This window comes from Aphis gossypii, chromosome X, assembly GCF_020184175.1.
Source record: "Aphis gossypii isolate Hap1 chromosome X, ASM2018417v2, whole genome shotgun sequence".
NCBI classification, from domain to species: Eukaryota; Metazoa; Arthropoda; class Insecta; order Hemiptera; family Aphididae; genus Aphis; species Aphis gossypii.
Genome location: NC_065533.1, coordinates 52,554,819 through 52,581,359, shown reverse-complemented (window position 1 = coordinate 52,581,359; position 26,541 = coordinate 52,554,819). Strand labels below are relative to the sequence as shown.

General features: G+C 28.6%; 1 protein-coding gene across 9 annotated transcripts in view; it reads right to left on the bottom strand.

The window, feature by feature from the left end:
- The window catches only part of LOC114124861 (transcription factor 12), a 33,154-nt gene extending 7,234 nt beyond the window's left edge, over positions 1 to 25,920 (bottom strand). Inside the window, exons 1-7 of one of the 9 annotated variants that reach the window (XM_027988297.2) lie at positions 25,591 to 25,913; positions 24,239 to 24,282; positions 23,792 to 23,923; positions 20,284 to 20,337; positions 2,811 to 2,901; positions 2,555 to 2,727; positions 255 to 479 (exon numbers count right to left, since the gene is read on the bottom strand). In XM_027988297.2, coding sequence (XP_027844098.1) covers positions 255 to 479; positions 2,555 to 2,727; positions 2,811 to 2,901; positions 20,284 to 20,337; positions 23,792 to 23,923; positions 24,239 to 24,282; positions 25,591 to 25,672 — 801 coding nt within the window. In that variant the 5' untranslated portion in view covers positions 25,673 to 25,913. Of the gene's footprint in view, positions 1 to 254; positions 480 to 2,554; positions 2,728 to 2,810; positions 2,902 to 14,527; positions 15,798 to 20,283; positions 20,338 to 23,791; positions 23,924 to 24,238; positions 24,283 to 25,590 lie in introns of those variants that run through there. The other 8 variants (XM_027988298.2, XM_027988291.2, XM_027988293.2 and 5 more) reach the window with 8 other exon arrangements.
- Between the last annotated feature and the right edge of the window lie 621 nt (positions 25,921 to 26,541).

The window sequence follows — 26,541 nt, the reverse complement described above, 5'->3', positions numbered from 1 at the left end:
TTCAGGTATTTTTTATAGAGAAACAAAATAAAGTCCCTACTAAATCTAACAAATGTGTAATGAATTGTCGCTATGATTTATGTTAGTTGTTAGTTAGTTGTTAATAAAAGCAACAAAAAGCCTTCAATGGTAACTATTTAAGCATACCGTATTAATATCCCGGTGTATATATAATATATTACATATTCTTTTATAATATGTAGGTTAATTATGTTTATTAAAATAAAGCAAATAAGTAAATAAATGTATCGTACTGATGCTAAGGTTTTGCCAAGTGTATCCCCGGGAGATTGAATAGTGGGACTGTTATGTCCTGGGTACATCATTGAGCTAGGGGTAACTGCAATTGGACTTGGAGCAGAAGGAGGAGCTCCACGCAAACTTGACATAGGTGGTAGAGGGGAAGTGCCTAGGCCATCTGTAGCAGGTGAAACACCACTAGGAGGTATGCTAGCATTTGGAACAATAGTATTATAGCCCTGTGAAAAATAAACATTTATTATCACCAAACTTATGACTCAGATGTATATAAAAAAAAAAAAAATAGAAAATTTTAACAAATAATAAAAAAAAAAAAAAATTATAAATTATGATTATTAAAAAAAGTAATAATAATGTACTGTAATAATATTTATTTGAAAATTATATGATATTGCGATGAATAGATAATTAAATTAAAATATAATTTATTCTCTTTTACCAGTTATAACAAAGATTAAATATACTATAGATAGACAAAACCAATAAAAAAATCATTTATCTCTCATTATTTTAATTTTGGTTTAGCTCATTAGTGGTAAATGGTGGCAGAAAATGATAGATACTTATTTTCCAACTTTTTCAGCCAAAATATACCACTACGGCGCTGAATTCAAATTAATGAGTGATAACTGATTACACTAGCATTCCTCTCCTATAGTAAATTTAATCTATACTTATACTAATAAGATCGAATAAATTACATATAATTATAGATTATTAAAAATGATAAGTAAATTGAAATAAACGTTAATAATTGCTAAAAAATTTAATTTTATCTAAAAAATGGACAAAAATCATTATATAAATCAGGTTGATACATTATTAGTACATCCCATAAAGAAAGTCAATATTTAAGTTATTTTAAATAATAAATTCAATTTTATATGAAAATGCTGGAATAGAATAAAAATATGATAGTGATTTAAAGTATGACTTTAGATTATGTATCCTTAAAAATAAATTTATTTTTATCACATGTGTTATATTATATGATTATCAGAAATATTTTATTAAATTAAAGAATGTATTTTCATTACTGCATGATTTTTAATAAATACAAAACTATGAATGTTTCATTTAAAATCTAATATGAAATTCTTTATTCAAATCTAAGCAGTATAATACTTCATTTTTTTAATTAAATTGTGGGAGAAGGATGAGATAGCTTTTAATAGATTTTTTTTTTTTAAAAATATAATCTAGTATACGGTAATTGTATGCAACACCACACAATTTAGTTTGGAATCGGGGATTGCATCAAATATCAGTTTGAAATTACAACAATTTCATTAGTTTTAAAAAACCAACTATTTTAGTCATGCATTATTATAAACTAAATTGTTTTTTTTCATAATACTACATTTTAAAACCTTGTAATGTTTTATGCTAATTAGGAGTTGGTATTTAAACATTTAAATCTTTTGTTCTAATGCTTTTGTATAGTATAAACACAAAAATAAATTATTATAGGTAACCTTAAGGACTAAAATATGAAGTTGATAAATAAATGTAAAAATTTAAAAATAAAAATGAGAAATAATACATTATTACTAATAATTCAATAATTTACATAAATGTTCAAATTGTTAACATTTTTGTAAGAGCTAATATTTTATTTAGTGATCAAAAAAAAATATTTTAAAATTTGTTACCCGCTTCTAAGTAAAATTAAATTACAATAATTTTGATCAAAAATAAATAGAATAAAAATTAAATAATGCAAAAAAAGAACAAAATTTATTTAGTAACTGTAATTATAAATTTGAAAATTGTTTTACACATGACTTTTTACTATAAAATATGAAGAAATAAAAATAATTTATAGAACTTAACATTAGGATACATTTAAATGATTTACTATTTTCTACAACTACAAATATTTTAATTTAAAACTAATGAGTATAACACTAAAAGTTAATAAACCATTTAACCCGACTACTATTAAATTTTTCTTTATTAAACATAACTACGAATACTTATGTTAAAACTTCAAATTTAATTAAAATAAAAGTTAACAATATACAATAATATAAGATGATTGTACAATATACAACATAATTATATAATAATGGATACATACAATGAGATCTAAATATTGTATACATTATATAGATGTTGTTTTTTTAATGTAATAATCTATGTTACCATTGAAGGGGAATTTGTTTATACAGTATTGTTCGCAGCAATATACACATTAATAAAGCTCAAATGACCTCCCGTTAATTTAATTATTTCAAATTTAATGTTAGCTTTAGCTTTTATATATGACTATAAGTAAATTATATATTCTTACCAAATTTTCTGGTGTTAGCATAGTGTTTGTTGGCGGAAAATTGTTTGGCGTCATGTTTGGAGATGTGGTCAGCAACGCATTGGGTGGGTTAGTATATGCTGTATACGTAGTAGGAGACTGAAGTTGAGCAGTAGCACTAGTTGTCCAAACATCGCTATTATTTCCTGTGCTGTCTATAAATTATAAATATAAAATTGTTACACCGTGATATTAAGACAATTACAATTTGTTGACTTATATAAATTACACTAATTACCTAAGTAATAAGAATCAGCATTGTACACAGATGAACCAGGTTTTTGAGCAGCAAATCTAGCTGGATCTGGTGAAAATTCGTCTCCACCATACTAAAACATAAAAATTCATGTTGAAATTTAATAAATTAAAATTTTTAAAATATACATAATTAAATAATTGATAGTACATAATTAATAATACTTGAGTGAGAAATTTATCTATACAGAATCATAGTACAATATAGTAAACTATATTAAAAAAAAATATTAATAATAATTTTGGAACTGGCTATATACATAATAGTATGCAGAGATCAAGATAAATCGATCGAGTTGCAACAATAAAAAGAAAATAAAGATAGACAAATTGATATTTTAAGTACCATATACACTGATAATATAATACTAATAAATAATAATGTATATTAAAACACTATATTAATATCGGTAATTATTATCTTGTAGGTGTACACGGGATTCGATAGTTATTGTTATCCGCAGGTCTTGTCTTTGGTCACATACGGTTTGGACGGAAGTCCAATAAGATATTCTATTTCCAAGGCTGTGGTTTCAAAGTTTCTCATATTATTACCAGCTCAATTGTATATATATATGTATCGACTACTTGTACTTTTAATAGGATGAAAAATATAGGCATAGCAAACATTCTATCGTATATACGGGAAAATGGAACTAGTACCGAACACAACCTTGAAAAATGCACAAGGCTGAAATCCAAAATCGTTAGTAATAAGCCACTGTATAACGTATGCATAATTTCGGAAACAATTATTATGCGGATAAGAGCGCGGACGGCGATGTAAGCTAGAGTGATTCGATTAACCATGGGTAGTTTGGCGGTGAAAAACCTGCATGATTTGCATTTCACTTATTGTGTCGAATGGAAAATTACCAAACGTTTTAGAAGAAAAACAAATTTATTTCATTCGGTCAATTATGAATTTTTCAATTATAAAAATGCTATACTATAATCGCGATGTAACAAAAAATAAAAACAAATTACATAATCCCCGGCAGTCCGATTTCCTGTATGCATAGAATGATAATAATATCTAAGGGAAAAAAATACTGCTTATATAATACGAATACTATGCAGCGGTATTTATACAATATGTATGTTGACGGTGATATACGGGTAAACTTTTAATGAGACTTGTCTCGCGCGTACACACCACCACCCACACGACGAGGGGTACATTTTCCCCGTCACCGCTCTACCGTTCTACAAACATAAATTCGCTTTGTTGAAGTGAAACTGCAGTGCAACCGTAAATAGGTATGAGACGCGTAAGTACGTACCGTCGTACCATTATATATAGTCGAGAGTATTATCGTTATCGGTATTTTATCACATGACTATTTATAGGATTATTCGTCACGGCCTCGAGAAAACCTATACCTCTATAATAATGTATAATATAATACAAACGAAATAACCATATACTCGCGTTAATAGTTGTTTTTTTTCATTTTAATAAGGAAACAAAATCGTTACTTCTTTTAGAAAAAAAACTAACAAAACCACGTGATTACACTTTTGAATCGTGGCCAGGACTTTAGACCGAGGGTATCTATTCCGCTAAATCGAAAAACGTTTTCTGCGGAACGGTAAAAAAACGTATAGGTACATAACTACATAAGACAATATTATAATATGCATAAGTATAATGTAGTATCGACGTTTAACGTCCAGTGCCGTCCACTGACTGTGCGACTGTGCGAATAATATGGTGTTTTATATAATGTTTTGCTATAAACGATTTCATAGTATGCTTAAAAACGTCAGAGTCGATACAAGTCAGTACACTTTCAATTTATTTTAAAATTCAAAACTGTCTGTTGCAGTGTTTTAGACTCCATTTTTTCTTTATATTAGCTTAAATCGTAATATTGTATATAGAAATACCTAATGTTATTAGTTATTAGCATAAAATAAAAGTGATGAGCTGATAATAAATTTGTAATTTGTATTCATTTAAGGTTTATTATGTATACTATCACTAACCTAAACTTACGATTGATTGCAGAATGCAAATTATGAAGATTGATCATAATGATGATTTCTAACAATTATAAAATATTCTTGAATTTAAAATACCTTGTCCAGACAATAATAGCAAAAAGCGATTATAAGTGTAATTGTGCGAATAGGACGATAGTAATAATCAATCTATTGCGAAAGTGACTATTGTAATAGTATTATCATACGTCATAGGCGAAGATTTTATTTTATTTTCGAGAGAGGAGACTAAAATTTTCTAAACACAAAATGAATTAGTAAGATTATTATAGTACGTAAGTTGACAAATTTCGTTTTCGTTTAGAATTATAGGTATTTTAATCATAGGCATTTTGGAGAATCTTTCTTGGCATACATAATAAATTACCAATGTTTGTTAATGTATGTTATTACATATTTCACTTTTTAAAAAAAGTGTATATGTTTACAAATTTCGATTGTGTAAGAAAAAAGTACATGTGAACAATATATGGATCATAAAATAATATTTAATATAAAATAAATGTAGTATTTAAATACCTATATATTCTAGAATTTTCAAATTCGGATAATCATTTTTAGCTATAATACCATGTTGTAATAATATAGTTCGGTTAACTTTGTGTTTACATTAGATATTTCTATCGATTAACATACAAATTAAAATCATTAGTATTGGTTCTCGTGGGTATGATTACCCGTACCTATTTTTGTGTGTGGTATACATTTTGAGTGTGTGGCCATGAATATGTTAAAATTGTTTGTAACTTTACTGCCCACGAGTTTGGCGGACACAAAGAAAGTATCCTATTACAGTACAGTTTTTTTGTATTAAAACAATAGGGGCTAAATTTATGACAATCTAACTGAATTTAATCTCTCAGCAGTTTAAATTTCTCAAAACTATGTAGTCATAATAACTTATTTGGAGTTAATTTTATAAAAAAATGTAATGTTATTTAAAATATCGCCATTATAATAATAATCTACATTAAAGTTTTGATACATTCAATGTTATGCTAATCAATTTTAACGTAGGACAAGTACCTTGCATTGAAAGTATAGGTACGTGAAAACCGATTTTTCTAGATAACGGATGTTTAGGACCAATACCATAATAATTGCGTCCACTTAAAACTAAATTCAAATGTACGAGTACATATTTATGCAGGGACGTATTTGAAGGAGGTACGAAGCCAGTGCCCCCCCCCCATTCGCTGTATTTAAACTTTATTTTATTATTATTGAGAGTATTAGCCTCTTTAGGCTCTTTGTATGCCCCATGTACGCTAATTTGAACTTTTTGGTTGTGCCCAAAAAATTCTTAGAAATTTTGCAATAGGTTTTATCATAGAGAAATTGTAATTCTAAATTATTAACGTGTTTATTATAATAGCACCGCAGCGGCACTAGCTGTTACACGGTTTAAACAGAATTAAATATGCGACGCATAGATTACGTATAGTATATAGATAAATGTAAATCTTATGTCATATGAGTTTAGGCTTTATGGTTCTGTCCACAATATTGTGTTAGAATTTATACTCTCTTACCAAGTCACACAAAACGTGTTAAATCTCGTAAAAAAAGTATTGAACTGTTATAATTTCATCATTATGACATTTAAATAAAGATCAAGAAGATTAAAAGCTTAACAGGTAGTTGTAAATCTTCCGGGTAAAATATCATTTCATTTTTATTTTTAATTACACAAATACGAATAATATAACAGTAATAAAACTTTAAGGGATTTCAATTTACTGGCCTATCGCTATAAATTTAACAAACAAATGTTGACAACAGCGCATTGCAACTTAGATAACGACAATATAATTTATTTGCGGAGGCAATAAATTTGTCTTGGTGAATACATTCGGATAATAGTAATTTGTATCGTCCTTTAAAGTGAAACGACACATATTATACCTAATATTGTCAATATTATATTAATGTATTTTAATAACAAGATTGAATAATACCTATTTTAAATATTCAAAATATATATATATTATTTTATAAATAAAATAATTAAAAACATTTATTGTTAGAAAAAAAAACAAATAAAAAGTGTAATTTCGATTATTAAACAGAATTAAAAAAATTATGTTAATGTTTTATGTAAATTATTATTGCGACTGCTAAAAACTAGGATAATTAATTAATAATCATGTTTAAATGATCGACAGAAATAAGTTCTAACAAACCCATTGTTTATAATTATTCTTCATTACTTAAGTACAATATAGTACCTAATAAAGTTTAGTTATTAAATTTTAAATAGTATCAATTTGAGATAAAAAAATATACCTATAATTTTATGTCACGAAGAAAACAATACATTCGACCTCCTCCTTTTTTATCAGCGATGAACATTGAAAAATAAATGTAAAAAACACTAAAAACCTTAGCCATCTCTTATACCTCCTTACCTCCTTCATATCAAAACAAAACCGTGCGAACAATTTAAAAACACTTCAAAAGATTAATTAAAAAAATTGCATTTACCAAATAACTTGAAAAACTAACAAAAAAATATTATGACTATATTTATTATAGTATACTTATGAAAAGGTTAGGTATATTATACGACTTTATGAGTAGTGCGTATTCTATTATTCATTAAGTATTATTAAATTAAAACATATTAATGGTTAGGTTAAACACATAACATATTATAGTAGTTTGATTATGTTGATTATTGCATTGGTTGTATGATAAAATAAGGTTTTAAATTTTAACGCCTATTAAGCTAAAAAAAGAAGGTAATTATTAGTTTTAAGCATAAAAAAAATAAAAGTTATTAAATAGTTATCTAAAAAAAGGAACATTGTACTAACTGTATTATAGTTTTAAATTAGGGAAGAGGAGAGCTTATAACAAAACTTTATCAAAGAATAATTTATATGGGTTCCATCTAAATTAATTATAGAATTATAATATATTGAATGAATCGATGTAGTTAAATAGTTTGTTTTTAAAATTAAAATAGTTGATTGATAACTTTCATGAAGTACTTAACCATTAGGGTATAGAATTAAATTGTATCGTTAATTAAATGTATACACTTGTGACTTGTCTTAACGATAACACAATACTATGTTATCATATTAAACCATAAAAATAAATTTAATATCTATAATAGTATAATAATATTAATATAATTTAAGATTTCTAATTGGAGATAATTCATACATTGAAACACGCACACACATTACATATTATAGCTATATAAGATACTAAATGTTAATAATTTTATTAACACCGCAAAAAACATCTATATAATAAGTAATAATACAATAAAATGTACAAGGTTGATGGTGACGAGAAAAAATTTAAAAAATTTTCATTCGGACAATGGAAAATTATTTCGCAATGCAATTCTTCGCATTGATTGACCTTATAACATACTTAAGAGTATATATTATATACAATATACAGAAACGGAATCCCTGAATGCGTTAAAAATAACCACAATGGCAGATGCATCTTCAAGGAGACTTACGTGAATGGATTATTTCTTTTTCTAATGAATGATGAAAACAAGAACATAAAGAACTAGTATAATAAAGACATATTGAACGATATAATATATTATATTATCGTACGTATGTACACACTACACAGTTCTTTTATGGAAACTTGTTTTCTACTCGTTTAATTCCTTCTTTTTTTCTCTGTCACAATACCAAAATATTAACAGATTGCATTCAAATGGTAGCAAACAATGAATATTGTGTCACGCAACAAATTAATGAACTTAATTATATTGAGTATAATATATATTTTGTTTAAACTTCTAAAAAAAAAACTCTACGTTTTAATTTTTTTTTCCAATAACAATGAAAGGCTTTTAGAAACGTACATTATATAGTATATACACCGTTTTGGTTCATTACCCTATGCGATTATATGTATATACGATTAGAAATGGTAAATAAGAATAACATTAAAAATGTAAGTTTGGTAGAGTCATTATTTAAGGTTAACATAATATATGATCTATGTGACTATGTACTACGATTCTCAAAACTTGTTCCGGTCAATTTAATGAAAAAAATCAAAATACAATTTGATGGTAACGAAGTATAAATTACAGTGTACATATTCTAATAAATAGAAAATGGACGTGATTTATGATTTAAATACAACGTTTCACATTAATAATGCTTACTAATGCGCCATAAACTGATTTCAACATAAATATGATCGTTTTTTTTTTAATTCTCAAAATTTGGAGTATAATCAATTAAAATTGTTTTTGTTATTGATAAATAAGTAGGCGATTACTCCTAATTCGTCAATGAGTTTTTAGTTAAATATAAGTAATATTTTAATAAGACAATTATTAAAATGGTACTTTATTACAAAGTTCGTTTTTTTAATAGCAATTGTAATATTAATTTAAAAAAAAAGTAAATTAAAAAATATATATATTTTTAATAGGTACAATTAATAAAGTTCTGTGATAGGTATATATTTTTAACAATAATTGATTATAGAAAGCGTTAAAAGGCGTAAACAATATTTGCAGATACATAAATGATAATATTTAATTTCTACCCTAAGTTTACACATTTTATTATTTGGTACACATAAAATAACCATAAATTAAAAATAAAAGTAAGATAGTATTAACAAATGTATACAATAGTATAGTGATGAATAAAGTATTATTAAAAAAAAACCATGACAAATTAAAATTCTAGTACGATTAACTTATGAATTTAACTAATCGAAAAAAAAATATATTCACATTATTATGTAAATATTATAAAATGCAATAAATTTAAGAAAATTAAACAGTAAAAACTTTTTTATCTGTTCACTGATAAAAAAATGTATGACTACTGAATCCAATACAAACAAAATAAAAATTTTGTTTGGATACTGGTAAATTATCACCTTCCATGCTTTTAATCCTATATAATATGAGATATTTAATTATTTTACGATATAATATTTTGATCACAATATTTTTCAATATTTTAATACTCTTCATATTATTAAATAATTAAATTGTTATTTATAAAATAATTATTTACATAAAACGAAAAACATACATAATATACCTACATATGGCGTACACACTACACACATAGTGGAACTCAATAAGTTCGTAACAGAATATATATAGGTAAGTATGAGGTATTATAGAAAGTGTAATTGAAAAACGGGGAATTAATTTTAAAAAATGTGTAATTCATATTTCAAATTAATATAACGTTTATAATTTATCCAATTTATTAGTTGGGATTTTAATACTCGTGTAAAGTAATTAAGTATCTGCATAAAATATATTTTTTTAAAGTCATAACTTTTTAAGATAATACTATACTAAGACAAAATTACAATTATTCAAATTTTAAAATAAATTTAACAACTTTAAGACTCCGTATCTGGGCAATAGTAAAAACGAATTATTTTATTTAAACATAAAAAGTTTTTTTTTATAACAGATTAAGTACCTTTAGTTTTATAAAATTATTTAAATTTATAGTTCAGGCATAAAATGATGTTATAACAGTTATATTAATAGTAGGATAACATTACTCAAATCGAAAGATACATTTAACGAAATAACAACTCATAATACAATTCAAATATACTTTTTTAATTAATAGAATATTGTACGTCGTTTTAACTTATATTTATTTGTCTGGTGTATTTTTTTATAAATAGAAACATGAACATTTAAAACCCTAAAAAGTTATATCAAATTTATTTAGATTACTAGAAGTAAAGAAATTCACATATTGATTCATTTAATATAATATACTTCACGCCATTGAGTGTATATATTTAATAAATTACGTTAAATATATTTATACATAAACTATACAGCATATTCCAGAGCCAAGAACCCTCCACACCATAGTCCATAAATATTTTTGCACAAAATTAATAGCTATGAATGTAATATTTTCGACTTGATCATTGCCAAAACAAAAAAAAACCTTTAATAGATTGTACATATAACTATCGAAATACAAGTATATAACTACATGAGAAAATATTTAATGTGACGTTGAGATGATATTATGATGGGAATTGCGAGATTTTTAAAACAAGTATTTATTGCCGAATACATTTATTAGTATAATAAATACGTACTATATAGTACAACAACGTACTACAACCAAGTTGAATAAATAAAAAATATCATATCTTAAGGCGTAATTAGATATTTTTTAATTAAATAGACATTTAAAAATAGGATACATCAATATTATCTCTTATCTTTCACTCACGAAATTAATACCTTAGTGTTAAACGTATTGGCTATAATATTATAGCTAATCATATTTGATTCTCTTCATTGCTTTCAATACACGAATAAATTATTATACTATAGATTTAAACTGCAAACGTTTATTTTCATGAACAACTATAGGGGCTTCGAAGACATGAATTTACAAGGGCTATGACCGGAGGGTTCATGACCTAGAGGCTGAAACCAAATAGACGCGCTACACTGTGCGAAACACGACATAATTGAAAATAAAATCAATCACATTATCAATAAAAACTTTTTATAATTTTATTTAATTTATTAAATTTTAATAGTTTAATTATTTTGGTTAAATGAAATGAAGTTTATAATAGCGTTTGTAAAAAAAATAAAATTCAATAATATCGAAATACATATAAAAATTGATATTTTTTTCTTTCAAAATTTTTGGGTTTTCTATTATTTATTCGATAATTTCAAATATTCTTTTCATTTGTAATACAATAAAATTATGGGTTGACTTGCATTTTGAAATTTTCGTTTTTATGTTAATTAAAATTAAAATGTAGGTACAACATTTGTATATATCGGACGTTCTACACATATTGTTATCGCTTTCTTACTAACGCACAATAGAAAATCGTTCCCTAAATTAAAGAATATGTTTTAATCTATTTTCAGTATTAATCAAAATACCAATTTTAAAATTTAATGGAAAGTATAATAGCAAGAATACTTTTCACGATGTCTTATAAATTTTTTCATTATATATTTTTTATAAGTTATTATTTGTACACTATATTTATTTTGGGCGTTAAATAAATAAAATTAAATAAAAATAAATAAATAATAATTTTTCTTTTAAATGCAATAATAGGTCAATTCACGATTTTTCCTCTAATGATATGTTAGTATTACATTGTCATTATTCAAAAAAATATTAACAGTTGCAAGGACTTGACATTTTTCTCTATTACATTTATCATTAGTATACACAACAAAAATATTTGGACTAATTTTAAGCAATTTAATACTATAAACCCACTATCGCATCGTTTCTATGGCACGCCACGCGCAACATCGACTTATAATAACAATAATAATTATAAATTGTATAACATAATTAATAATGTAATATCCTTAAAAATAGAGTCGGGCACACTATCTTCGTTTAGAATCGTTTTTAGTATCTATCTGTAATAATTTATCATTTAATTCAATACAGTAATCTAACCTTACCAATGACGAGATACACTCGAAATCTACTGAACAAGAGAAGCGACTTCTTTAATTTTTTAATAGTAAATCTATGACCATAGAGTTAGTCAAAGCATAAATATATCTGATATTAATTAATAAAATTTGTTTTTGCAATATAACAAAGAAATCTCTCGGAGATCTATCTTTTATTTCGATTTGTTAGGAGGCATTTAAGAGTGCAAATGACGTATATTATATATATTATAATATAATAAAATTCACTAGTTAATGAAGAAAAATAAACAGTGTAAAAATAATATAATTAATATTTATTATGGATTCGGGGGGGGGGGGGGGGGGGGGGTTATGCTTCCCTCACGGACCTGCGCCTGATCATACGAACAAATACATCGTGAGTATTAAAAGTCGAATTACACTTTTACAATGAAGTATAACAATTAGAACGATGTTTAATTATCTGAAAATTAAATTTTTTACAGAATTGTTGAATTTTAACTGTATATAATATTTCGTTATATAGGTATCTATTCAAACACGTTTTTAGTTTAAGCTCGTAATACATTGCAAATTGCAATAAGTAATCTAATCAAATTTGTTTAACAAACTATTGGAATATAATATGTACATACTACATATTTTGCATAATAATCATGGTATGAATGTAAAACAAAAATGTGAAATTTATTAAATTTTAAGTTGGCTTAGACAGGCAAAACAGGAGAAAAAAAAGAATCAAGCTATACTTTAGAGGTGCGGTGAGTAGGAGACCATTGTTGTGAGGATGCAGGCAGGTGTGTTTTATAACATCTGCCAACTGGTTTGGTTCACCTTACAAAATAATATAATCAACAATAAAGACCTACTTATAGCTACTTCACGCAGTGTAACTGCTGCTGCCTAGTGTAAATTCGATAAAACGTTACTAAACTTTTCTAACCAGGACAAATATTTTTAATTTCAAAAATGATATTCTACATACAAGATAGGTTTAAAAACATTCGAAGAAATCCTTACTATAGATATTTTAGTACATACAAACTAAAAACGGTTGTTCGAATTGATATAATTTATGATATATGTTATATAATTTTTAAACTCAAAAAATCACGGGCACCCAGTCATTCCAAGACGTTCCAAATCCTTTACCAATTACATCGGATGATAGGGGTCATACACCTCAGCTGAGTACTCGGAAATTATGACGTAACAATAAAATAAATTGGTGTTCATTATATTTTAATAAATGGCAAACAAGTTCAAAAAGTCACCAACCTAATTTAAATTAAATCTATAAATTATAGTGGAACAATGATAATGATAGGGTAAGTCACCACCTGGACCTATAAAATGTAGTACAGTAAAAAATTGATCAGAAAACATATTATATACATTTTTGAAAGTGTTATTTTATCTAAGTGGTTTGTAATTTAAACTATAGAACGAATGATTTGATTTTAGTTCTATTTACATTGGACATTGGAATATATTCTGGAAGTAATATCTAAAGAGTATACAACTTTAGTTAAAATACACGATAAACAATTAAAACTTTTTTATTCAATTAAAAACACTGTCACATTCAAATCTACGACTGTTATTTAGACGAAAACAACGCAAATAGCACTAGATATATGAAGTCAAGATAATTATAGTCGTGATGTTATAAGCTCTATTTTTATAAACACTTTTAAAATCGTTCGAACTCGGCTATTGTACCATTATAGAGAATTGTAATATACCTATAGGTACCTATATATATATATATATATATAATAATATAATAAATTATGACGCATCCCTAGTTTAGAGTACAGTACACGAAAACGGAAATGTAGTGAATTAATTTAGTTACACGCGTAAAAACCAACGTATATAGCTCATCGGAATGCGTAAGAAGAAACTTTTCAAAAAAGTGTTTATAATAATTAACGCTCTCCTGTCCACAAACTATGCGTTCGGCTATAAACGCAAAAAAAAAAAAAACAAAAATACGAGGTATACGAATTTTTAATTTTTAAATAGGAACTGCAGGTGATATCGTAATGTAGTATGGATACCGCGTTCACTTTAAGACATCTGGAAAAACATGTAATATACTGCAATTCACGATAAGCAAAAGACACGAGTGTTATGACGCGGCTGTAGCTTTTGCAGCGCCCAGAACAGATTTCGGCACAGAGACTCTAACCCGTCTACTGCTCTGTATACATTATATTATAAGGACGTAAAAACGTGCAGAAGGGAGACGAAGACGATTTCGAATATACCTGATTATGTTTTATGATACCGTCGTCGGCGGGCGACGAGTACATGAGTCGGCCGTACGAATATTTGCAGTGGTCTTTGTCGTCCTCGTCGCCGACGCGGTCGTGTTGCAGCTGCAAGTCGACCGCGCCGCCGTCGGCGTGACAGTACGATGACTTATTGTTGTAGCCGCCGTAACCGTCGAGCTGCGTGAGGGCCAGCAGACCGATTCCGGTTGCGCCCCCCTCGTCTTTGACATCGACACCGGCGGCACCGAGACCCACACCGCCGCCGCCCACGATAACCCCGGCACAACCACCGATGTCCACCTCGGCGGCGGCGACGCCGCAACCGCCGGCGGTATCCATTACCGCGGAAGCCGAGTTGGGGGATACGCGTTGCGAGCAGTCGTCCACCGGCGTCAACCGGGGTTCGGGTTTCACGTCCACTTCGAGTTTGATGGGCTCAAGGGGGCTGTAAGGGGCGGCGCCGGCCGAGAGCCTCAGATAGAAATACGGGTCTCCCCCGCAGGGCGCCTCGTCTTCCCTGGTACGATAGTGGTGCATGTCGGCGGCGGTCGCGACACGGTGATGCAGGAGGTTAGAGACGATCGTCGTATACAATATATATTATTTTCTTTCAAAATTACTATTACTATTATTATTATTATTGTTATTATATTAATAGCGTATAGTTCGAAAATCGTATACGACACGGTTCACCCTCCTACGCCACCGTCTGCGTTCGAATTTAACGCACACCACCCTCTCGTGGCCAGAAATCTCTTATATATTTTTTTTCACTCTGTCTCTCCGTTCCCCCGCGTCAGACGCGAAATACGCGACGACGACGACGACGGGGCGCGCACAGATGGTCGCCGCGCGTACACACGCGCACGCACACACCGAACACACACACACACACACACGCGGACACGCACGCGCGCGCAAAACCGACACACGGACACGACGACCGACGAAAACAACGCACGCAGCACGTGACGACCGACGTTCACGTCACGAGAGAGAGAAGTGCGTGTGTGTGCGCGTCTACTATACGACGACGTGCACGCGGGCCGTCTCGCTCGCTCGCTCTCTCTCACTCGCCTCGGCGGCACTGCAGCTGGGCGGGGACTAGGAGGACGGCTCCGGCGTCGTGTCCATTGTCACGGAAAGCCGCCGTTACACTGAAACGCGGGCCGCGCTGTTACGGCAAAGGAGCAACAGGCTCTACGTATACGAACAACGCTGCACGATGCAATACGAGTGCGCGCGCAAACGTGTGCGTGTGCGTAGACTTTGTGTATATTATATATATATGATATTATATTTTACGTCTATGTATACACGCCACCACCTCTAAGCCTCTGCCGCGCACTACAGTGTGTAACCGCCGCCGCCGCCGACGCCGCACTACCACCTGCCTATGCCATCGCCGCCGTATAAAAAATATATATATATACAAACTGTGCGTGTGTATAGTAATATACGGCACACGATAAAACGCGGAGGATAATATTATGCACTATATACTATATACGACGACGATCGTGTGTACAGACCCCTCGCGCAACACTGCTGCCAACCAACGACGACGCCGCCGCCGCCGCCGCTTCTCCGGCTCTTGGCTCGACGTCGCCGTTGCTGCTGCGGCACAGCAGAACTGCCGCCGTCGCGGGATAAAATAAAATGAAAAAAAAAATACACGATACACATAATAATACATAATGTATTTTATGTAGTATGTACGCGCGGGTCTCGGCCGGAACAATACGCGCGACACGACACACGATAATCGTCACCGTACCAAACCGTTTTTTTTTTCCTATCCCGAACAATAACGCGTTTAATGAATACGTTTTTTTTTTTTATTATTATTATTTCAAACACCGTGTAAATGTTTCGATTAATATCACGCACAAACGCGACGCGCGCACGCACGCGGCGCCGTAAGTCACAAGTCTCGAAAACGAATAATAATTCGTCCGACAGACGATCGTCGTCTCGCAATCAATTATTATCATTATTATAAAAGACGTTTCCGCGGTACGAGTTTAATAGGCACTCGTTTTGCCGGATCACATCGTATGTAATATTATAATGTATACGGAGGCAAACGACGATATCGACAGAAACACAATATAATATAATATATTATACACCTATTGCACCAGACGAAATACTGCACGTCTCCCTCGGAATAATCGTATTTAATAATATCAATTTATTCGCTAAAATGTCGAGATTTAATTTCGACCGATACACGCCGTACTCGCGTCATTAAATTTGAGTACCTACCGAAAGTCGAAAACAAGGACCAAAGAATATTATTATTACTTATTAGCTATAGTATAGAAACTGGTTTCACTTAAAACTATAACATTTCAATACTTTGTAATTACACATACAGTTATGTAATAAATAAGAACTATAATACGCATACACCTGCGTCGTGCGTAAAATTATTTTTATTTTTTGGAATAGTATGATATATAACACAATGCTCGATTGAAATGAAAATTTAGCTAGTTGTTCGTTTAAAATACCCAAATAATTGTTAAACAATAATATAAATCTGTATTACAGTATACTCGGCCTATTCCTAAATAAATTGACGAATAAAATATGGTAAGCATTTTAATAATAAGTATTTTATGAACAGAAAACGGGGATGAAATTTAATAGCTGCAGACATGGCAACCAATAGTAAAGGTACTATAACACTATCCCCTCTCAATGATATGGTAAATGTGGAAATCAGATATCCAAGATCCTCATATCCTGCATCATACGAAGGTTCGTCTTACATAATTTTACAAGGGTTCCTTTACCCCTATACTGAACAAAAACTAGATCCCACTGATAAAAGCTTTTTACGTCTATTTTATTTAATGTTCCATACATAATATTACATAATATACTGTCAGCAAGTTGTATGAATATTATTAATAATTATTAATTATTATTAATAAATAACAAAACTAAACACGTTATTCCAAATAAATACAATGGAACCTCGATAATTCGATTGGGGGCGAAAAATAAATTAAAGTTATCGAAAATTCGATTTATAGAGGTTCGAGTTATCGAGGTTCCATTGTAAATACCAAGTTATAACTAATATATAACTTTAAGGACATCATTCATCATTCCGTCTAGAATCAACAAATTAATTTTAATTTTTTTTTAATAAAAAATACTGATGTTTTTTTATTCAATTATTCACATTCTATAATCAAATTAATAAATATAATATATCAAATCTAACCTAGTTTATACATTATATATGAATGATAATGTACGTACATGTGTAATGTCAGTATTATCATAATTAAAAACATGTTTTTAAAACCAATGATTATTCCATTATAAAAAATATTTTTAATAATAATTATTTATAATCTGTAAAACAAACGACTCTTTTCATTATTTCCAACTTATTATTATTTCGTATGGCGACTTTCCAACTAATAACTTAGTATAACCATACTTTTCTTATAATATTGACAAAATTATTATACAAAAAGTTATTTCATCGAGTCATTATGAAATGGGTGTGCCGTTAAAAATTAAGATTTCATTCATTAAAACTAAAGAGCCCTTGCCGTTCAATGCATTGGTCATGGGCCAGCATGAGTTTGAGGGAAGTGGTATACGCACCATGACGGCGGTGTTGTCTGAATAGTTACAACTGAACACTGTGTGCTGCCACGGTGTATCCTACTACCTACATCGGATGCCACTTTGCCAGATGTTTCAAACTATTGAACTACTGGTCCTTTCTTATACTGCGCTACAAAAATTATGTTACTGCTACACACGTATATAATAATAATATTGCACTACCCCCATCACCGCGGAGGCTGAAAAGCGAACATACGCGAGAGCACGCTTCAAAGACGGAGAAAAACATATGAAACCTTTTGGTAAACCCGTGCACAAAAAGAATAAGGGGACCAAATTCTATACAATAGTTATTGAAAAAAAAAGGTTAACAAATTACATTAAAATCAACATTTGTTACGCAGCATCATACAAATTCCATAAATGTGCAATCCAGCATTTTATGAACCTAAATTTCAACCAACACACGTATTTAAAAATTATCAAACGCCTACAATGTGCGATGTACGTGCCTAACACACTATACAAATAATTTGGTTATTTATCATAAAACATAATATACCATTTTATAAATAAAGTTACAAATAATATATAAATATAAATATTTATAAGTAGTAATTTATAACTGAGAGGATAGAAAATTTTATTTTATCAAAGAAGTAGTTAACATAGGGTTAACCAATCTAAATACATCCAAATTAAAGATCAATTAATTCAATATCAATGACCATCGTATTTACAATCAATAAACATTAAATAGTGAATAAAGCATTCTTATATTTTATTTCTAGGCATTCCAAATTAATAACGTAATAAAAACTTAAAGAAGAATATTATTCACTACTTATAAAAAATAAATCAAATTAACCCGAAAGACACAACTATATTGGTTTTATCTATAATTATTCTAGTATACCAAAACTTTTAATCAATATAATATTATGCATATAATTTATGATTATTGATCACTTGTAATTTGTAAGTTGAGTTTTAAATATATTAGAACCTAAGATAGGTCATAAGATAAATTTAATAAAAAAATTTTCAGAATATATTATAAAGTAAAAATATAATGGATAAATCCGAGATTCGGCCAAAATATTTTTCGATTCTCGAACTTAATAAATATTATTCTGTACTTGTACTCGTAAACTTATTTATAATACTATAGATCATGATTTATAAATAGATATATAAATCGATCTGTTTTTAATTCTAATTTGAGACTTATTTACGTACATATAATATTTTTAACAAATTATAAGAAACATTTTGTATTTAATGAAGTTTAAAAAATTACTAAAATATTCTATAAAAGTTTAAGAATGATTACATTTTTTTTAACGAAAACGTTTGTATTAGAAACATTTTTTTTCTAAACTATTGTACCAATACACTTATTATTGCAGATATTTAATTTATTTACATGTTAAAAACTAGAACAAAAGAATTGCTAAGAGTACGTGCTTGTTAAGCTGTATAAATAAAAACAAGTGTTTTTAGTTTTCTTTGTTGGGGTTAAATATGAAGAACCATACATTGTAAATATTACTTACCAATGGGCAATGAATCAAATAAATATAATTTAAGTAACAAATGTTTTTTAACAATTTTTTTTATTTAGATATTAGAAATGTGTAATACTTTGAAATTTTTAAAATGTATTTTATTATTTCAAAAACTAAAATTTATATTAGCACATAAAATTAATTTCAAACTTCTAATAATTAAAAATATATAGGTATATATTTATTACCAACTTTTAGTACCAATTATAATAATTATAATTTAATAAGTCAACTAATAACTTCGCAAAACTACAAAAAAAAAAAAAAAACACTAGAAAAAATCATGATCATATCTACAATAACACACAGCCACAGCAGTACAAAATATACCTGTGTACACAATGTAACAGTTGTTTAAAACAATAAAAATTATCTTAAATTTAAAGGTGCACGACAAGACTTGTGAAAAATTTATATTGAAATACCAAGAAAAAAATTGTACCATGTTATAATAATTATACTAAAAGAAGATACATAGGCGCGAGTATTTTCGTTCTACTCTTTCCAGTTTATTTCATTTTAGTATGAAAACATAATATTACAAATAATAAAATAATATACTAGTAAATTACTAAAGTAAATTCTTACCCAATGATGGGGAACTTCAACTTCAGATGGTTCTGCTGGCGGTGAGTCTATACTCTGTAAATAATAAAAATATACATAAGTTGAGTGATACAATATTTTTAATTTTAATAAACTTTTTTTATACATATAATGTATACGCGATAATACTACTGTAAGTACTATAAAAAAACTATTATGACTCTTATTAAGCTATTTATAGACAATTTAAATTTTAAAATTTTTGTAGTTTATATTCGACTATGATACGACACATGACTTCTATTTGATTGTGAATTTAAATTTTGAAAAATTAAAACAATGTTCATGATCAAAAATATGGAAAAAAAATAATATAGTCACGCGAACAAATTTAAAATGTTCACGAATTATCAAAATCACAAAATAATAATATAATATTATAGCAATAACATTAAAACCTCCGACAAAAATCCATATTTAACACGTCCATTACAATAATCTTTTCAATGACAAGGTACACTAGACATATACTATACATGTCTAAATAGCAGAGCAAGTTCTTCGAACTTCGATAAAATTACGAGAAACTTAATTAAAAAGAAAATATTGAGAAAAATAGTATAATAATTAGTTACACACTCATAAACATAAGAAAAGAGTATTTTAAAGTTATTTTCCTATAGATAGGTATAATTATTATTAACCTATTACAGTATTACAATAAATAAAGAGTTTATAACTATTTATATCAGCGCACTATTAGTTTTTTCTTTCTGACCTAAATGTAATAAGGTAAATTTGCGTTTAGCAGAACCAACCTTCAATTGTTAGCTTTAATATTAGAATGAATTTTCATATTATCAAATTTAAAGATATAAACATAATCTTTATTTATATGCATTGAATTTTATACAATATTTTAATTTATATACATTTTTAAGTATGTAAAATATTATAATTAAAAAATGCTCAGATCTTGCTTTAAAATTTAAATATCGTAAAAATGCCAATGTAAAACTAATGTTTTTAACTTAAATGTTAATGATAGGTTGTGTTTATAATCAATTTACTCTATACTAAAGCTAACAACGTTAAGTTTGTCCTGTTGAACGGAAATTTGGTATATTACGTGTGAGCCAGAGAGAAAATAAATAGTGCGCTGACAATTTCTTAAACGTGTAGTTGGTAATTTGTATTTAATTTGTAATTTTAACAACGTTCAATGACTGAAAGTATGGGAAGTATATTTTTTCAATATTATTATTGATATAGATAATTACAGTTAACAATTTTGATATTAAAAATAGATATAATTAAAGATTTTAAAATTTTCGTTACGGAAATAATATTTAGATTTATTTATTTATTATTATTATTATTTTTTTTTTTTTGGTAAACAGACAACTATATCATAAAAAACCTAAATCGGGCATCGGCATTTCTTTAAACTTCGAACTTAAAATTTCAAATATTATTTTACTCGAAATTTGATATTTTTAATATTAGAATGGATTCACCTACAATATAAAACTTACGAGGTAAAAACATTATCTGTGTTTTTACGAGTAACCACTTAACATTTTAGGTTAGGTACCATTATGTAATATATTACAATTTTTAAATGTCCATAATTTGCTTAAAAATTAAAATTTAACAAAAAACTACGTATTAACACAGTTATTCTATCTTTAAGTTTGATAAAAGGTCAATTCCCTTTAATATTAAAACCAACATGAAATTAAATCTATTTAGTAAAATTTGAAGTTCAATTTCCAGTTGTATATTAGACCGGGAACACATCCCCTTTGAAACGATTTTAAGAACGAATATCGTTATTAATGAAAATATGATTTAAAACCAATTTTTGAATTCAATAATTTAGATTATATAAAGCATTGAATTCGTTTTAATAAACTACCTAATAAAGGTGCCATACAGTTTTTAATGTTTTAATTACTATTTATAAAAACGAACTAAATCATATTTAACAATTTCTAACCAATAGCATTTTTTTTTCTTCACCCTATACAGTGTATTTTAATTATTTTTTAATAAATTAAATCGTTTAAATACAATAGCATAACAGGGTTTAAAAAAATGGTGACCATTGATCAATAATACGACAAAATTCTATTAAAAGAACACTGCATTCGCATCTTATAAACATACAACATATAGCAAATTTATACTTCGTAGAATTAATTTTAATTCGTTAATTTTAGTATTACAGCGAATTTAATCTAAAATCAGACAAAGGTGAAAGTAATATCTAGTATCTTTTGTTTGTACTTTATGATATTTTAATGTTTAAGGAAATTATGAGTATTTATATATTTTAGTATTATACACATTCATTTTATTATACTTAAAAATTAAAATATCGCAAAAAAATAGACGACAGATAACAAAAAAATTTGGTAAAAATGTTAATTTTAAAAATTAATTTCGTAATTATATGGACGTAAAATACAATTATACATAACGATACACATAACGAAAAAGTTAGTAACTTCAGTTTGTCAAATTGTTCTGGAGGAGAAAAACAATATTCAAAATTGATTTTTTTTTTTTGTTAATTTTGAAAATCACTATGCAGATTAGTCTAAAATAAAGTTAAATTATAATTTCAAACGAGATTCAAATTTTGTATAAATCGATAATTCATAAAACAATAAAAAACAAATATGTGTATTAATTTGTTATTTTTTATATAATATATATACATATATTTGTTCACTCTTATATATTAGTTATTACCGTAAAATACTATATTATTATTAAAGGAGTAGGGAGAGGCGATTCATACACTTTTCGCATTCTATAATAATCTGCTATACCTGTATTAAATTAATATTTTAAGACAAAAGACAACAGTAATCATTCTCATACAGTTCATAATATATATCAAAAATTGGTTATTCTCCTAGCTATACCTAAGCTATAAAAAAATATACTTCTAAAACAAATCCACTCATTTTTAACATGCAGTAATAATTATTATATAAACTAACATATAAAATAAAAACCATCTAAAATATAATAAATTATATTCTTGTTTCAACCTTCAATAAAAAAAAATAGACATACTTGATAAGTAATTTCTATAATCATTATTCTATATAGTATATACTGTAGGTTAATTGAAAAAAATAATAAATAACTATGTATCTAACTACAGAATTCACTAATAATAAAATGTTAAAAGTAAAAAAAAAATTATTATTTTGATTATTTTAATTTATAGAACTTTTGAAACTACACTAAATGGCATAAATGAAAATAGAAAATTGAGAAATTTTAACCTTAACAAATAGGTAATACTGATAAATGAGATTATCAAAATATATTATATATATTATATACTCATGCAAATAAATATAAAATATAAATAATGTATAAGCAAATTAATAGCTTCTATTGATAGTTAAAATTGATATAAAAGATGCATAAATAAAAATATGTTTGAAATAATAATATATTTGATATATGAATAACTAAAAAATAAATATATTTTTCAAGATAAAAAAATTAAGATTTTATGTATTATTACCTCTCTTTTTCTTTTAACTGCAGTACCAGCAGTAGTTGTTGGAAGAGGCTTACGTGGAGTATTACCAAATGGAAAATATGGAGAATCTGGGCTGAAAGTTTCAGGGCCAGAGGCAAAATTATTACCATATGCCTAAAACAATATTTAATAAAAAAAAATGTTATATCTTCTCGGCTCATACATATTTAAGTACCCTCCTAATAATAAAGAAAATATCTTTAAATAGGTATTTTATTTATTTATTTATTAATAACAATACAGGCAGAGTCCAATTCGATTTGAATAAATTAGAGGTAACTTACAAATCAAGTAATTTTTAATTATTATTTATGAGAAAAGGATAAAATCATAAAATAGTGTACATGTGGAGAAGGAGGTATCATTAAATTTGTTACTAAAATATTTAAATAAAGATATACAATGTAACATGAGAATAAATCAACATACCATTCCATTTTCTATATTATATGGAGGCTGAAAACCAGATTTTTCTGAAACAAAAATAAAAATATCATCATAATTAATAAGTTATTTTAATTAGATAGATATAGATTAAACATTCTAAGCATAAACATACAATTAAAGCATTAAAATAATGTAAAAATAGTTAATACATAATATATATTTATTATGTTTAAATTTGATAATAGGTGAATTTATATTAATATCAACCAATAATCCTATTTTAACTTGATTATAATTGAACATGATAAGATATTAATATAAATTCACTTATTATATAGGTATATATATTTATTTACATAATTAATCACTTCATATGGTAATTAGATACATTTCTTTTCAAACAGGATATTGTAAGTAACATTTAAAATATTTTAACTAGATTTAAATTACTGAACTTGTTGTTCATAAAATAGATGAAATATTATAAAAACATGTAGAAAAAAATAATAGTGTACCTATTGTGCAAAAAATTATAACAGTAACACAACAGTAAAATAAAATGTTTTTTTGAAACACAAAACCTAAAGGCTTACAAATTTTATAAACTCAACAATAATACAATAAAATTTAAAATAAATAATAAGAAATAGTGGGTTGCACACCCAAACATTTGAGCAACTAATAATGATGTTAATAGATCCAGTTTGAAAAATTTAATGATATCTACCTTTATGAGAAAAAAAATATTAATATAAAAAAATTAATAATATTGATCGGTAACAAGAACGTAACCATATGACATGATCAATAATAAAATATAAGGACAGGTGATTTCATAAATAAAAAGCATTTCGAGCGTAATTTTCGTACTGAATACAGAGATAGGTATCGTTTATTCGCGAATTTATAGTGTTTTGCAAAGGTGCCTAATTAGCGGACGTGATAGGTACACCAAAGATTCGCAGTACAACAATAATTATGTTATAATCGCGGAAATCGAACGACGGCAATACGGGTAGGTACGATTTAATAATAGAAAAGCAGTACAAAAACACTTGGCGATCAAAACCAACCCTCGAACACGAAACGGGACGGATTTCGAAGGGATCGCATCGCAACATATTTGTCGTTCGCAGGCGTTAGAGGGGCACGTCCGGCCCGGAACGGCCGTCGTCGTGATCCTGAAGGACGCGTCGGACACACAGGACACGGAAACAATATCGGGAAACGTCGAAGACGCGCGGGTATTGCGATCGCCGCGTCGGCGGACGGTCGGTCCGACGTCGGGGGCGACGCGACGACAAAAAATTGATCGGGGAAAAAAATTTTATTACAAAAAAAAACGGACGGCCCGTCCTGCCGCCGGCGCGGTAACGCGAAGCGACGGCACCAACCTGGTTGTTTATTCGCGATCTTGTTGAAGCAGTTCTGGAACACCTCGTACAAGTGCATCGGTTCGTCGTCGCTTGTCGCCATTTTGTGATTTCTTCGATACTACAAGCCCATCGGATTGAAAACATAACACGACGAACACTCACGGATCATGAACATGCGAACGGCACTGCAGCGAGAACAACATTGCCGTGCGACATGGTGCGATCGTGTACGCGGAAAGCGTCGTCAGATGTCAGATCGTATCAGACTATCCGTAACCACGGTGCAAAAAACACAAAACCGAAAAACCCTCGGCGGCGGCGGCGGCGGCGGCGCTGTCCTTACTCCCCCCACCGCCCGTCGCGCCAGCTGCATTCGGCCAACACACGGAGGCGCGACCGGTGGTGGTCGAGCGCGGGGAAACGGTCGCGGGGCGAAGAGTGAGGGGGCGGTTCCCCCAGCTCACGTCGTCAGCCCCCTCTGCGGCGACAAAATGACGCAGTGCAGACACCGGCGGAACACGGCTACTCTTTCGGCCGACCGTACACGGATCTCCCGTGCGTGTGTTCCGGTTCGGCGTTCGGCGCCCCGTCGTCGTACGGTTCACTCCGCACTCGTCGCGATTCCTTTTCGTATCGTCTGCATCGTCGACGGACAGACTTAAAAAACCCGACGACGGCGTGCGAGACATTATATACACGGTATCCTGGTATATAAAGTAAAATTTATTAAACTGGTATTAGGAGTACATAGATCTATAGCCCTTATAAATCTGTACTAACTACCTAGCAGCTATATTATTCGGGCACAATTATAATGATATTATAAAAATGTACAATACACGAGTGTCCGCGTTCTGTAACAAACTGTAAAATAATTTGTTTTACTCAAAATATGATAACTTGGCAATAAATCGCTAGCCGCTACACGATAATAATATAATACGATGTAGGTACTACTTAGCAGATAGG